Below are 16,969 nucleotides of genomic sequence, written 5' to 3'. Positions count from 1 at the left end.
GAAAGGCCAGAGTGGGTAGACGAAATTTTAGAAGCTTTAAAAGGAACGCAACATAGGAATAATGGTGCAATCAAATGTTTCAAGTGCGGTAACCCAGGTCACATTGCTCGTCATTGCAGCACCAGTCCTGGTAGTTCCAACTTGGGTGCCCGTAAACGCAAAGCTGGAGGAGATGGGCAAGAGCGTGCCAGATGTACAGATCGAGAGCTAGCTCCAGCTGTTGAATGTCCTGTGATATCTATCTCGCAAATTGGAAGAAAATGGAGCAGTCTTGCCGTCAAAGGAAAGCTGGATGGCAAGGAGCGTGTACTGACTGTAGATACGGGCGCATCTCACTCCTTAATCCGATCTGATTTGGTCAATAGGAGAGTAAAGCCATTACCTGGATCAAGGTTGCGGACGTTCACAGGCGAGTATAACCAAGTCCAGGGAGAAGTAATATGTGAAGTCTTAATTGGGAATGTCATGGTTCTACACAAATTCATTGTGGCGGAAATTGTTGATTAAGTCATATTGGGAGTGGACTTCTTAGCTGACCATTACATTAAGATCGATATGCAGAGAAGGGTTATGCGTTATGAGAACCAGGATGTACCACTTAACTTTAGTTTGGAGGAAGGGTTCAGCAGTATTCGAGTACTGGTGGAGAAGACTCGACAAAGACCACGGAGGTCAACGGTAAAGGTTGATGGATCGAATGGGCCAAATAAAGCGAAATCAAAAGTCCTACGAGAGAAACACTGGCAATGACAAAACCAAAGGGACGCACGAAAACGAAGGAAAGAATTTCCCAGAAGGAATGCGAGGGTAGTTTCAAGCCAGGGCGCACCACTGTTGTGAAACGTGGGAACGATACTGATTATGCGAAGCCAATCCGTCAAGCGCAAGCTCTGCGAAGTATTTCATTGGCCAAACAATATAGTGCGAGGGAACGATACAGGATAATGAGTAATAAGATGAAACGCAGGTACAATGAGAACAATAATTCGGAAGGCTTCTTGGCGGGAGATTTGGTACTGTTATACAACCCTCACCGGCGGAAAGGTGTTCCATCCAAATTTTGGTGCAGTTGGGAAGGCCCGTGCAGAGTTATGAAGAGGATCAGTGATGTCATCTACCGTATACAAACAATTGGGAAACCACGAAATAGAAGAGTGGTTCATTTGGAGAGGCTAGCAGCGTTTAGATCGAGAGATTTGTCTGATCGGGACGATCAGACTTAGGTGGAGGGCAGTGTGACGAATATTAGCAACACTAAAGGATACTATCATCTTCAAACCGAGCAGCGGAGAAGAGACGCACAAACACATGCAGATATCTAATCTGAGATGCTCCCAAAAGAATGCAATTATAACTGTGGAAGTGTCGCTCACAAATATACGGGCATATGAGAAGCTATTCACGTGCATCTTTAGTTATAATTATATAGCGGTAGCTAAGTAAATTCTCGAAGAGCATAGAAGTATGAAAACGAGAAATCACAGAGTATAAAAGGCCGCAACAGTAGACGCTATCTGGCGAGCAATAGTAGTGTTATTTTGACGAACTTTAATAAAGGCCATTTTGCGTTATTGAATAGTGGAGTTATTTATTCAACAGTTTAGTGATTCGAACGTTAGCAGAAGGTTACAAATAAGAGGATTTGCAGTAAATTCGTTACAATATATTCATCTCGTTTCTTTCATTTGTTTCTTTTACTACATTTCGGCTCGTGCCTATGTATGTATGCATCAGCGAAAGTAGAAATATGAGCGACTAACACATGCATAAACATAATCAAATTGGAATGTCAACTACACTGTCAAACCGTGACTTTTCCTGCCGCTGTCGTACTCATAATTTCATCATTTGCATTTTTATTTTGTACATCATTTATCGTAAAAATTACCGAATTATTCGTTATTTATTTTAAAAATGTCAAGCGCATTTAAAAACTGAATGTCACAATGTGGCAAATCATTACCATCGACATCGTCAGGAGGCCGACCAATGCACGACCAATGGACTGGTTATGAAAAGATTGAAAACAATGGAAGAATTGCGGCAAAATGCATCAATTGCTCAAAACTCACCACAAAGACCGCAAAAGCACGTTTACTAAACCATCCGTAATATTATTTTTTCTGTGAAAATGGGCGAAATCGGTTGAAGCCACGCCCAGTTTTTATACACAGTCGACCGTCTGTCCTTCCGCTCGGCCGTTAACACGATAACTTGCGCAAAAAACGATATATCTTAACTAAACTTAGTTCACGTACTTATCTGAAGTCACTTTATCTTGGTATAAAATATGGCCGAAATCCGACTATGACCACGATAGTCGTCATACGATATCGAAAATTATGAAAAATTAAAAAAATGCCATAATTCTGTACCAAATATGAAAAAAGAGATGAAACATGGTAATTGGATTGGTTTTTTGACGCAAAATATATCTTTAGAAAAAACTTTGTAAAATGGGTGTGACACCTACCATATTAAGTAGGAGAAAATGAAAAAACAAGTGTGTGCGGTGCACACCCAGGGGAAGTTTACTTCTTTAATTTAGCATTTTGCCGTCTATCACGAGCCCCGTTGTTATCTTTCGGCATATCGGCCCCTAAACGTAACCAACAAAATTATGAAAATTCATTTGTTTACAGATATCGGTAATTCTATTTCTCAAAAAATATCACAGCCGTAATAAATTCCATTACAAAGGCAAATCAAATGCAATTATGATGTAAGTGACATTTCGCATTAAATGATTAAAAAAAACATATATTAAAGATAAAAAAAGAAATTATATGAAAAAAAAAGAAATTATATGAAAAACAAGTAAGGAAGGCTAAGTTCGGGTGTAACCGAACATTACATACTCAGTTGAGAGCTGTGGAGACAAAGTAAGGGAAAATCACCATGTTGTAAAAAGAACCTAGGGTAACCCTGGAATGTGTTTATATGACACGTGTATCAAATGGAAGGTATTAAAGAGTATTTTAAGAGGAAGTGGACCATAGTTCTATAGATGGACGCCATTTAGGGATATCGCCATAAAGGTGGACCAGGCCTGACTCTAGAATTTGTTTGTACGATATGGGTATCAAATGAAATGTGTTAATGATAATTTTAAAAGGGAGTGGGCCTAAGTTCTATAGGTGGACGCCTTTTCGAGATATCGCCATAAAGGTGGAACAGGGGTGACTCTAGAATTTATTTTGTACGATATGGGTACCAAATGAAAGGTATTAATGAGTATTTTAAAAGGGCGTGGACCTAAGTTCTATAGATGGACGCCGTTTCGAGATATCGCCATAAAGGTGGACCAGGGGTGACTCTAGAATTTGTTTGTACGATATGAGTATCAAATGAAAGGTGTTAATGAGTATTTTAAGAGGGCGTGGGCCTTAGTTCTATACGTGGACGCCTTTTCGAGATATCGCCATAAAGGTGGACCAGGGGTGACTCTAGAATTTGTTTGTACGATATGAGTATCAAATGAAAGGTGTTAATGAGTATTTTAAGAGGGCGTGGGCCTTAGTTCTATACGTGAACGCCTTTTCGAGATATCGCCATAAAGGTGGACCAGGGGTGACTCTAGAATTTGTTTGTACTATATGGGTATCAAATGAAAGGGAGTGGGCCTTAGTTCTATAGGTGGACGCCTTTTCGGAATATCGTTATAAAAGTGGACCAGGGTTGACTTTAGAATGCGTTTGTACAATATGAGTATCAAACGAAAGGTGTTAATAAGTGTTTTAAAACGGAGTGGGCCTTAGTTCTATAGGTGGATGCCTTTTCGGAATATCGTTATAAAAGTGGACCAGGGGTGACTCTAGAATGCGTTTGTACAATATGGGTATCAAATGAAAGGTGTTAATGTGTATTTTAAAAGGGTGTGGGCCTTAGTTCTATAGGTGGACGCCTTTTCGAGATATCGCCATAAAGGTGGACCAGGGGTGACTCTAGAATTTGTTTGTACGATATGGGTATCAAATGAAAGGTGTTAATGAGTATTTTAAAAGGGCGTGCGCCTTAGTTCTATAGGTGGACGCCTTTTCGAAATATCGCCATAAAGGTGGACCAGGGGTGACTCTAGAATTTGTTTGTACGATATGGGTATCAAATGAAAGATGTTAATGAGTTTTTAAAAAAGGAGTGGGCCTTAGTTCTATAGGTGGACGCCGTTTCGGAATATCGTTATAAAAGTGGACCAGGGGTGACTCTAGAATGCGTTTGTATAATATGGGTATCAAATGAAAGGTGTTAATGAGTATTTTAAAAGGGCGTGGGCCTTAGTTCTATAGGTGGACGCCTTTTCGAGATATCGCCATAAAGGTGGACCAGGGGTGACTCTAGAATTTGTTTGTACGATATGGGTATCAAATGAAAGGTGTTAATGAGTATTTTAAAAGGGCGTGCGCCTTAGTTCTATAGGTGGACGCCTTTTCGAAATATCGCCATAAAGGTGGACCAGGGGTGACTCTAGAATTTGTTTGTACGATATGGGTATCAAATGAAAGGTGTTAATGAGTATTTTGAAAGGGAGTGGGCCTTAGTTCTATAGGTGGACGCCTTTTCGGAATATCGTTATAAAAGTGGACCAGGGTTGACTCTAGAATGCGTTTGTACAATATGGGTATCAAACGAAAGGTGTTAATAAGTGTTTTAAAAGGGAGTGGGCCTTAGTTCTATAGGTGGACGCCGTTTCGGAATATCGTTATAAAAGTGGACCAGGGGTGACTCTAGAATGCGTTTGTATAATATGGGTATCAAATGAAAGGTGTTAATGAGTATTTTAAAAGGGCGTGGGCCTTAGTTCTATAGGTGGACGCCTTTTCGAGATATCGCCATAAAGGTGGACCAGGGGTGACTCTAGAATTTGTTTGTACGATATGGGTATCAAATGAAAGGTGTTAATGAGTATTTTAAAAGGGCGTGCGCCTTAGTTCTATAGGTGGACGCCTTTTCGAAATATCGCCATAAAGGTGGACCAGGGGTGACTCTAGAATTTGTTTGTACGATATGGGTATCAAATGAAAGATGTTAATGAGTTTTTAAAAAAGGAGTGGGCCTTAGTTCTATATGTGGACGCCTTTTCGAGATATCGCCATAAACGTGGACCAGGGGTCACTCTAGAATGTGTTTGTACGATATGGGTATAAAATTAAAGGTATTAATGAGGGTTTTAAAAGGGAGTGGCCCTTAGTTGTATATGTGAAGGCGTTTTTGAGATATCGACCAAAATGTGGACCAGGGTGATCCACAACATCATCTGTCGGGTACCGCTAATTTATTTATATATGTAATACCACGAACAGTATTCCTTCCAAGATTCCAAGGGCTTTTGATTTCGCCCTGCAAAACTTTTTCATTTTCTTCTACTTAATATGTTATGTGTCACACCCATTTTACCAAGTTTTTTTCTAAAGTTATATTTTGCGTCAATAGACCAATACAATTACCATGTTTCATCCCTTTTTTCGTATTTGGTATATAATTATGGCATTTTTTTCAATTTTCGTAATTTTCGATATCGAAAAAGTGGGCGTGGTCATAGTCGGATTTCGGCCATTTTTTACACCAATACAAAGTGAGTTCAGATAAATACGTCAACTGAGTTTGGTAAAGATATATCGATTTTTGCTCAAGTTATTATGTTAACGGCCGAGCGGAAGGACAGACGGTCGACTGTGTATAAAAACTGGGCGTGGCTTCAACCGATTTCGCCCTTTTTCACAGAAAACAGTTATCGTCCTAGAATCTAAGCCTCTACCAAATTTCACAAGGATTGGTAAATTTTTGTTCGACTTATGGCATTAAAAGTATCCTAGACAAATTAAATGACAAAGGGCGGAGCCACGCCCATTTTGAAATTTTCTTTTATTTTTGTATTTTGTTGCACCATATCATTACTGGAGTTGAATGCTGACATAGCTTACTTATATACTGTAAAGATATTAACTTTTCTTTTAAAATTTGAATTTAAAAAAAAAAATTTTAAAAAGTGGGCGTGGTTGTTCTCCGATTTTGCTAATTTTTATTAAACAGGCATATAGTAATAAGTGTAACGTTCCTGCCAAATTTCATCATGATATCTTCAACGACTGCCAAATTACAGCTTGCAAAACTTCTAAATTACCTTCTTTTAAAAGTGGGCGGTGCCACGCCCGTTGTCCAAAATTTTACTAGTTTTCTATTCTGCGTCATAAGTTCAACTCACCTACCAAGTTTCATCGCTTTATCCGTATTTGGTAAGGAATTATCGCACTTTTTCGATTTTTCGAAATTTTCGATATCGAAAAAGTGAGCGTGGTTATTGTCCGATATCGTTCATTTTAAATAGCGATCTGAGATGAGTGCCCAGGAACCTACATACCAAATTTCATCAAGATACCTCAAAATTTACTCAAGTTATCGTGTTAACGGACAGACGGACGGACGGACGGACATGGCTCAATCGAATTTTTTTTCGATACCGATGATTTTGATATATGGAAGTCTATATCTATCTCGATTCCTTTATACCTGTACAACCAACCGTTATCCAATCAAAGTTAATATTCTCTGTGAGCTCTGCTCAACTGAGTATAAAAAAAAAAATTAGAGAAAGTAGCCAGCGTTGAACCCGCGACCTTTGTGCACGCTTACAACATGTGCCATACAGACGTTTTCATTTTCATGTCAAATGCCGTACTTAAGATTGTCTATAGTGCTTTTGCTATATGTGTGTGGTGTGTTCGTAAAATTCCACACACACATATACATACAAAGAATCACTAGCTGCTATATGAGTGTGGTGATGTTGAATTATAAACTCTGAAATAAAGGAATGGTGATTTTATACTCTAAAAATTCTGAAATAAATGAATGGTGATTTTATACTCTGAAAATCTGTTTGTTGACAGATATCGGTAATTCTGAAGTGTAACCTTCTTTAAATTAAACTAAGGAATACTTTTAGACTTTTAATTTTATTATTATTAATCAAATTTCTACAAAAGATACAAGTGGCTTATGATAACTAAAATATGAAACATATGTCTTAGTTTCGATTTGATCAATGTTCTTTTAAAACACGGCGTTAATTGCTGTTTTTGATCGCGTTGTAGATTCAGTGCGACTGCTGCAAAGCTTTAAATTAAATTTGGTGGCGAGAAATTCAATTAATGAGATCGATGTATCCGAGGCAAAATTTACATTGAAATCTCCACTTAAAATCATCGGCATTTTGTGGTAGTCTTTTGTGGTATATTTTATTAAACCCTCGTGGATGAATTCAATAATTTTAGTTATTGCTTTATTGGGAGAAATATAAATTTCTACAATTGTTTTGTTGCTACCCAATGTACTCTCACAAGCACATATTCCTTCCACCTTAGAAATCTGAACGGACATTGATTCCAATTGTTTTGCGTTGAGTGTTGTTTGTGGAGTAACAACAATACCGCGGTCATGTGTGTTATGGTAGATTGCAACCCCACCAGCTCTTGTATATGGTATTTTAAATTTGATTACTTTATCGAAATTGGGAATGTCTAAAAACATATCATTATCAATCCACGTCTCGGAAAGAATTAGAAAATCCGACGATGATGCTATTCTGTATAGTTAAATATCTTATAATGGGCGCGTAAGCTTTGGCAATTAAAAGTGAATAATGACAATCCATTTCTCGCATTTATAAAATCATATAATATATTTTCAATTGTTTCAAGTCGATTCAAGTTAAGCCTTTCAAATTCAGCTCGCAACTCAATTGTGGATACTGTTGGTCTCCGGCCGTGATAAAATGTTCTATGATTTTTTTTTTTTTTGAGACAAGATGAAGCGCTTGGATCGATGTTACTCGTGATAATGCGACGTATAGTAGCTGTTGAGCATGTGATTTATCATACTGGTAGACGATCTCACCAAATGTACCGCCTTGTGACTTATGAATCGTTATCGCACACGCAGAGACCAGAGGAAAATGGTTTCGCTTTACAAGAACTGTTTTATTGCGTGTTAATGGTATAGAAGAAGTTCTTCGGTCTATTGGCACTGCCAGTTGTGAAATATTGTACTTATGTATTAACGCCGGTGCTTTTCTTCTGATTTTTCACCAGTTTTAGCAGAATCAGCGAAATGCAGCCATAAACGACCAATCTCCCCATTGTCATTCTATTCTATAAAAATTAAGTTTCCGGTAGCGCCATTAGCTAACCCATCTGACATGTCAATATTAGTTGTTAGGATGTATGGTTTATTGATAACCAACGTAATTTCATAAGGCAAACCCCCTGTATCGATAACGGACATTTTGTGTAATTTTTGCCTCATAATATAGCGGCATATCACACAAACGTATCTCAAATAAAAGAATGGTGATTTTATACTTAAAAAAAATTAGAAACAGCAGACAGCGTCGAACCCGCGACCTTTGGGTGCTCATTCGCACGCTTACCACATGAGCCATATTGACGCTTTCATTTTCATGTCAACTGCCGTACTTAAGATTGTCTATGGTGCTTTTGCTATATGAGTGTAGTGTGGTTGTCGCTTCGCAACAACAACATTCATATGGTTGTTGTCTTCCAATTTCATTACAGTTTTTCTCAAATGCATGCCGCTATAAAGTAAACTTCAAAAAGTTCTGCAGGGCGAAATCAAAAGCCCTTGGAATCTTGGCAGGAATACTGTTCGTGGTATGACATATATAAATAAATTAGCGGTACCCGACAGAAGATGTTCTGGGTCACCCTGGTTCACATTTTGGTCGATATCTCGAAAACGCCTTCACATATACAACCTTTTAAAACCCTCATTAATACTTTTTTGATACCCATATCGTACAAACACATTCTAGAGTCACCCCTGGTCCACCCTTATTGCGATATCTCGAAAAGGCGTCCACCTATAGAACTAAGGCCCACTACGTTTTAAATAATCATTAACACCTTTCATTTGATACACATGTCATACAAACACATTCCAGGGTTACCCTGGGTTCATTTTGCTAAATTGTGATTTTCCCTTATTTTGTCTCCAAAGCTCTCAGCTAAGTATGTAATGTTCGGTTACACCCGAACTTAGCTTTCCTTACTTGTTTTGAATTAATTTCAGTTTAGCGGTCATCATCGGCATTTAGAACATCGACACCAAAGCAACAAAAATTTAAACGTTTTATGGATGAAGTGAAGCCGGCCGAAGAAAATCAGCTTGATTCGCTCACAGCGTTGTTTTTTTATGGCTGCAATGTGCCGTTCCGAGTAGCTGATTCGATTAATTTCAAAAAGTTCGTGAAAGCGCTGCGTCCAGCATATGAGCCACCGAACCGTCGTCTGTTGGCAGGAAAATTGCTTGATCAAGCCCTTGAAGCAATCGAGAAATCCAATAAAGAATTGCTAGTTAAAATGGACAAGAAAGCAACGTTGCTGATCGACGGCTGGCAAAACTCTGCAGCCAATCATCATTACGTTGCAATGATGCTCGCAACGGCGGATGATCGAAAGGTTTTTTTGCAAGCCTATGATTTTTCGGGCATTCGCGAGACCGGTGCAAATTTGTTTGTTGCATTGAAAAATGCAATTGAGCTAGCAAAGGAACGCTACGATGCAACCGTTTATGCTGTTTTGACCGATAACCCGTATTCCATGCAAAATATGGGAAATGCAGGTAGATCGTTGGACTTGCTTTACTCCACTTGTAATGCACAATCCGAAAACTTTTTGGCTGGGGACATACTGAAACTAAAGGATAATTCCAGTGTGATGACAAACATTATGACTGTCCAAAAGGACTTCAAACGAACTGGTTTGGAGGATCGTTTGTTGAAAGCGGGTGGCAATAAGCCAGTGTTATCATGTGCAACACGATAGACGAGCCAACGAGATGCCGCCGAATAGTTTTTGAATAATTTGCCGGCGATGAAGACGGTTACCGTCGCTTGCGAAAATGAAGCAGAGTTCGACCAGCATGAAACAACACCAAAACCGACTGTATCCTCAATTCTATTTAATCAAGAATTTCTCGTATCGGTCAAACAGTTACATGATTTATTAAATCCAGTGGCTGAATTGACAAATTTTTGCCAAAAAAGTACCACATCCGCTGCTGATGCCGCTGAAGAATGGCTGAAATTGTCGCAGGTAGGACCGGTTGAATTACGTGAATTCTTGGATTTTCGCATAAAAAAGAGCAATACCCTAAACATTGTAACCATATCCGCGAACTTTTTTCATCCGGTATATCGTGGTAAAAGATTAAGTGATGATCAACGAAAAGAAGTTACCGGTCACGTTTTTGCTAAATGCGAAGCACCTGAACTTGAATCGCTACGTCAATTTACCGCAGATGAATGAACGTTCGCCAATTTGAACCGCAAAAAAATCACTTCACCGAAAACATTTTGGGACTACGCTGACGAGCTGGGACACAATAAGCTAGCTGAATTCGCAATGGATTATTTAAGGATTCCAGCATCAACTGCGTTGCTCGAGCGTCCATTTTCGAACTGGGCGTTTGTGCATAGTGACATAGTGAAACCGGCTAAGTCCCGAAACAGAGTTTTCGACATGCCAACCCAGATAACAATTATTGTTAGAATGCAGTTATTTTTATGTGTCCAATTGCATGTCCATGGACAAATGAATAACTTATACAAATCAATGGGTTATTATTAGTATAAAACTGTATGCATGTACATATGCATATATATAAATAGAGTAAGGATCCAGGCGGCCGTCGCATGATATGCTTTATGTATGTAGATATTTATTTATTTATTTATTTCAATATTAATCTAGAAAATATTAAAAATGTTCACACATATATCTAAAAAACAGGGCGACCCGATTCGCTTAGGTAAGGACAGCGGGGGGTGTCTTCGGGCGTCTTATCTCCCCATGCTACCCGCCTAGGTGTAGAGCGGCCCGACGCCTAAATGACGCCCCTTAGCTCTGGCTTCGGCCTAAAGCCGGTCCGTTTGAATAAGGGAACAGCTGTGCTCTTTGAAACACATCCCTCCCCCGCTCACCGGGACTGGCCTACTCGCTCGAGTTGAGACGCTGTCTTCAGATCGACAGCTATGATGTGGTAGTGCAATTCCTGGGGCGGCAGTGTCAAGCACGATGCCAAAACTCTTGGTAAGTCGATGGGAGCGGATACCTCGGGAAGATATAACCGCTCCCACTAGCCAGCTGGGGAGAAGGGTTTTGGCGCGAGCAACCCTTCGTTATGATTGGACGAACGGGTTACTTGTCCCCCCGTCGCCCTGGTCAGGTGAGGACTGGACCGATGCATGCGCCTATCCCTTCCCCTCCGCCCAGGGTTCTATCCATAGAGTCTCGGCAGGTGCAATCCTGCCTTCCATAAGCACCTTTTATCTAGCGGGCAGATATGGTGGCGGGGTGTCCAGCGGTTGAGCTAGCTCTAATCGAGTCTTCACTGTTTTGTCTGTTTACACCCCCGACGACGAAGAAGTAACCGGCCCCTGAAAAGGTAAGACCCATCACCGGTTGTCACCCCCTTCTGCCTCCGCCCTGGTACGCACTCCGCAGCAAACTGATGCTGCTGTCATAGCGTCGTCCATCGGGTACCGTTACTGCTATCACGCGGCCATGCTAATCCCGCCGCTGCTATGACTACCGTTGGCCGTACGCTACCTTACAGCCGTTCAGCCACCGTGCTGACCCCTCCGCTGATATGACGACTGTTGACTATCCGCTACCATATCACCGTTCAGCCACCGTGCTGACCTCTGCTCTGATGTGACGTCCATTGCCTGTCACGCTGCTTCCTTCTTCAACATCTTGGTACGGAAAGCTGATGTTCTCCTAACACCTCCAGCCGTGTGTCTGTGTTTGTAACACATAAATACTGTACTTTTGTTAGTAGGGGTTTGTGGTATCTTTATTCGACCCTGGATTGGCTGAGCGCTACCTCAGCCTTCGACAAAACCCACCTCATAAATGTAGCGTGGGCAGGGACCCCCCTCCGCAGATGGCAGTGTGAAAACAAATACAAATACAAGAAGTACCAACACTGCCGAGGCGGGTTTGACGAACACACCACACGAAACAACAAACACACCGGTTCCCAAAGGTACGATGCTGAATGGATATACTTATTTATACAATACCTTACTTAGCTCTAGATTTGTAATCCTACCTTAAATTCTAGGAATTGTGGAGCATAGGTGTTTGATGATGTGTTAATTTTATGGAAGGGGGCCCAAAAGAGTTAGATGATCGCCGCTTCCTTAATTGCCAATGTGTCAATGATATATGGCTGAGCGACTGCCGTTCAAAATCAAAGCTATATTTTTGTAAACTAATTTTAAAAAAGAACTGAATTTTGAATATTGAATTTGCATATGTACCTTTAACTTATAACTACGTACTAAATAAGCTACAAATATGTAAATATGTACATTGAATTATAAATACATTAATACCCTGATGTATAGCCATTATATTTTAAGACTCATGAATTGTACTCATAAGTTAGGGCAAGTCGTATACCACTATACATACTTCGCCTCTCTGGCAACCTCAACCATGAGTTGTCAGATGTTTGTGTTTACATATATATTTTTTTTTTTACTTTGACATTCATTCGAAGATTTTTACAATCTCGGTTGTGAACCAAAATTGAACTCGTGTGAAAATAAATTTTTATAAAAACGGCAAGTATCACTAAATTATTAGCAATTTAATTTTGAATAAATAGCGTAAAAGTAACGTTCTCAAGCAGATTTTCATTGAAGTAGTTTGTTCGGTGCTCAGCAGCGATAAGTGCGATTTGCGTTTCTATATCGCCATTGTATTAGACTACCGGCGCTCCGCAGCAGAAGGTGAACTTTATATTATCCAACCAATTCGCCACCGCCACCGTGTTCAACTAGGGGCGGATCCAGCACGATTTGGGAGGGGGAGCGATTTAAGTCAATTTTTTAAGTAAGATAAAGTGACCTTAAAAATTTTCATACAAACAAACATACATATCTACACTCATCTACAAAAGTCATCATCACTCAGATTTTTCCAGTTTTTACAAAGTTTTGCTTCGAGCTTCATTATTTTCGATATTTTTATAAAAATACGTATTATTATATAACACCAACAATCCACATATACACTTAAGACTTTTTAGAAAATTCGGGAAAATTCCGCGAATTTTCATGCAAATTTTTAGCCTTCAGTAAGAATTTTTAGAATTTATCTCTCAGATGGGGTTTTGCATGACGTTTGCGGGCAATCAAAGAGAGATTTTTTGAAATACATATGTACATACATACATTGTTGCCCTTGTATCGCTTTGCGGAGATTTCATCCTTTTTAGAACATTTTGCTCCTTTGAAAACTATTTCAAATATTTTTAGAACTATTTTGTGGCTCAATATTTTACCCTGTCATTAATATCAAAATTAAAAATGCACTTGATTATTTTAAGAAGTATCTATGGAAATATGATTCAGAAGTTATATCCTTTCGAATTTGTAAGAAATCCACATCCTTAAAAATAAAGGTGCGTATTCAAAGTAGAAATATAGTTACCTATACTTCAAATTTGGGGACAGCTTTTTTGACATATTGTCCATAGCAAATTATTTTAAAAAGTCTACCTACATAACATTGATTGTGAATATGACCATAGTTTATTGGGTATTTTAATGTAGAGAAGGATTTTTATTAGTATTTTTAAATTGATTTACAGTTTATAGCTGTTAAAAATTTCAATTAGAAGGGGCATTGCTAAGAGCTTGACTTTATCGGATCAGTTCAATGTATGATTTTGGTGCGGTCTTGCTACACAAAGTTTGTGGCACGCTTCTGTGTGGAAGTGTAGCATAAAAGTAAAATCCCTATTGGCCGCTTTTTGAAAATTCTCAACGACAACACTGTTCACAGCAGAAGAATGGTACTTTTGACATAGCGGCTACGGTTACCACTTCGATCCATTTATACAAAACTGGTGCTTTTTGTTTAGGTTTGGTCTGATGGCCACTTTTCCTCCAGTTTGATTCTTTGTACGGAAGCGAGAGCAAAAGTGATAAAAAAATAGATTTGTTTGCGCCACTAAAATATATATTTAAACCAAGACCGATTAACAAAATTATTGATTTGTATCCAAGATATCACATTCCAAGATATCAATATTCAGGCGGCTTTTTGGCCGAAGTGACAGCCGATATCAAAGTTAGGAAATAAAAGATTTATTTTTATGTGTCTATATCTTTTTTCATAGTAGGGCAATAGGATCACTTAACACGCGTTCTCAGATTTTTTAGCACCAAGAAATAATTATCACAGCATTTTAAGACGGAGCCAGACATTGACAAATTAACGTAAATAAAAACAAATATATACTTGGCGCGGTTTATCTCAGAAAATATTTAGGCTGCGCTTCTCTTCAAGTTTGTATCTTCCCCCTTTTTAGTTTTTCCTTTTTTCTTAAATTTCGATGTTGCTTTTGCGCGGGTCTTAAACCCAGCACCCTCGGTGTGGTAGGCGGAGTACGTTACCACTACGCCACGGCGCCGCCAGAGTCTTAACCAGCAAAAGTAATAAGTTAAGCTTAAATTCCGGTTAAATAATTATAAAATGAAAATAACAAGTGTTCACTTTGTTTTGGGAAAACCCTCATTTTTTAATTATCTTGATGAGAAAGTTTATGTTTCATGAAAAATTTACGCCTGTTGGAAAGAATATCTTATTATTCCGTTTTTTCGGGTCGTGTATTGACAGCTCTTATAAAGGTTTTGAAACATTATAAATGTGTCAATTAGGCTAATTCACGACTATTTTTATTAGTTATCTTAGCTGAAAAATGCTAAAAGTTTATCCACATTTAAGCAACTCTCCACATTGTTCATAAAGTACGAGCCCTTGACTTTCAAAGAATTTCTGCTGCATTAACCGAATTTCGGACCGGAGGAAGATAGGTTCCATCAACTACTAAGAGGTGCCCAAAGAACTATAGGTTGACTTAATTTTACATATTTTTTTTTATCTTTATGTAGAATTATGTATAGTATAAGTCAGAGCGTGCCACAATTCCCAAAATAATGGAGACTTCCTGGCGTGAATGTATTACTGCAGCCAAATAGCAACACATTAACGCGATGTAGGGACTGAAATTCGCGAAGGCCTATATAAATAATTGTTCTGTGACATTTTAAAAATATTGGTCCTTCTTTTGTTTTTTCAAAAGGAATTTTCGTCCAGAAAAAAGATGCTGTGTGGCAACCGTGAGCATGAAATAGTGATCAAGGCTGCCAAATTTCAGGGAAAAGTACGCAATTCTTTCTTCCAATACCAGAATGGTACATTTTTTCTGCTTATTTAACCCACAGCGAAACAAATGGAAATTGGAAATGAATATATAGCTAAGCTATTCAACCGAAGTATTATGAATTGCAGATCTTAGGAGGGGCGCGATTAGGACGATCTTATAGATTATACATACATAAAAGCTAAAAATTATATAATTTTATATGAAATTAAAACAAACTTTTATAATTTTCATAAGTTCCAGATCTGAGCGGGGGAGGGCGATGTCCCCCTCGCCCCCACCCCCATCGATACTTTTGTTGAATGGCTACATTTCTGAAGGCTCTATAACGATTCTTATAGAAAACCCTCATTAAATTGAAGTGCTCATTAATATTGACAAATATTATTGTAACAGTCACGGAGCCCTAGACTAATTGACATTGATACTTTTGTTGACTAGATACATATTTAAAAGTTCTATCACGATTTGCCTAGAAAACTCCGATCAGATCGAAGTTTTTAACAATATTGCTGTAACTTACCCAAATACATCCGAATATAGTCTCTAACTTCATATGGTGATTCCAAATCGCGTAAAAATGTTACGAATGTAGGCACTGAAATAAACACGCAGTAGATACATATTATTAGTACATTAGCAAAGCCGGAATGGAGTACACATATATTAAAAGAAACGGCTAAATGAGAAACTTTGTATATAACACAGCCCCACCAAAAAGATAGTGCCATTACCACAGACAAGCCGCTGAACTCGAATCCGGGGTCAGAATTCGAAAGTTATCTCCTTCTCTTTAATTAATATGGGACTGAATCTTGAATAGTTATAGTTTTAGCTCATTAGCTTTTTTATCGGCTGCACTGGATTCTTATTTGCTGTCTTATTCGCAAAAAAAGTTTAATCGAAGGAAACCCCGGTTTCGAGCCTAGCGGCTCGAAATCTGGCATATCCCGTCCGTGGTATTTTTTTTCGTCGTGAGGCTGAGTAATTATCAATAAATAGCTGTAATTTTTTCACGTCATTTAGCATCTTCGATTATGTTTGTATCATTTTCGCTAATGGTAAACAACGCACCACCATAGCCGTACGGTGAATATCGGCGATACGTACTTTTTCAATCATTGTGTACAAAGGCGGATCTGTAGTCATCCCCTAAGAGCAGAAGTTGTTACGAACACATATAACTAAAAGACAAAAGTGAATACCTGCTACATAAAGGAGAAATAAATTAGCAGCTGTTCGTGAAGACTGTACGCGAGAATCTAGTTGTGAAGTACTACTACTGAACACTTTATGTGTAAATCCCGGCTCTAGCTAGAGCCCGGCTAAGGTTCCTTGGAACCCCGTTTCTAGAAGACCTCAGAGGGTCATCTGTGATAGCAATCCCGAATATTCTTAATTTTATCAACAACTCTGGCTGGTTGTAATACATTGACCGTAACATTCCGTAGGTTTTTAGACGAGTTACATGGCATCAAAACGGCTTTAAATAGCGACTTGGGCGACAAGGTCGCAGCCATTTCACCTACCTACCTACTACTACTGATCTAGAAAAACATTTTGCTATACTGAATATTTGAGTTATTTATTCGGCAGTTCGGAGATTCGAACGTAAACAGAGCTGCAAAATAATCAAACATTTCCCAAAATTCGTTAAATCATAAGTATGTACATAATAACTCATGAAAAAAAACGTATGAGATACTTAAAAAAT

The 16,969-nt window shown here is 38.7% G+C and overlaps 1 protein-coding gene across 6 annotated transcripts in view; it reads right to left on the bottom strand.

The window, feature by feature from the left end:
• Window positions 1-16,969, bottom strand: part of Gyf (GIGYF family protein Gyf) — a 955,717-nt gene that overhangs the window by 270,706 nt on the left and 668,042 nt on the right. For 5 of the 6 annotated variants that reach the window (XM_067757906.1, XM_067757909.1, XM_067757907.1 and 2 more), the window contains one exon: window positions 15,779-15,853. The exons of the other annotated variant lie outside the window; for it this stretch is intronic. In XM_067757906.1, coding sequence (XP_067614007.1) covers window positions 15,779-15,853 — 75 coding nt within the window. The remainder of the gene's footprint in view (window positions 1-15,778; window positions 15,854-16,969) is intronic. 6 annotated transcript variants of the gene reach the window in all.

This window comes from Eurosta solidaginis, chromosome X, assembly GCF_040869045.1.
Source record: "Eurosta solidaginis isolate ZX-2024a chromosome X, ASM4086904v1, whole genome shotgun sequence".
NCBI lineage: Eukaryota > Metazoa > Arthropoda > Insecta > Diptera > Tephritidae > Eurosta > Eurosta solidaginis.
Note: the sequence above shows the minus strand (reverse complement) of the source record. Positions and strands in the feature narration are given on the sequence as shown.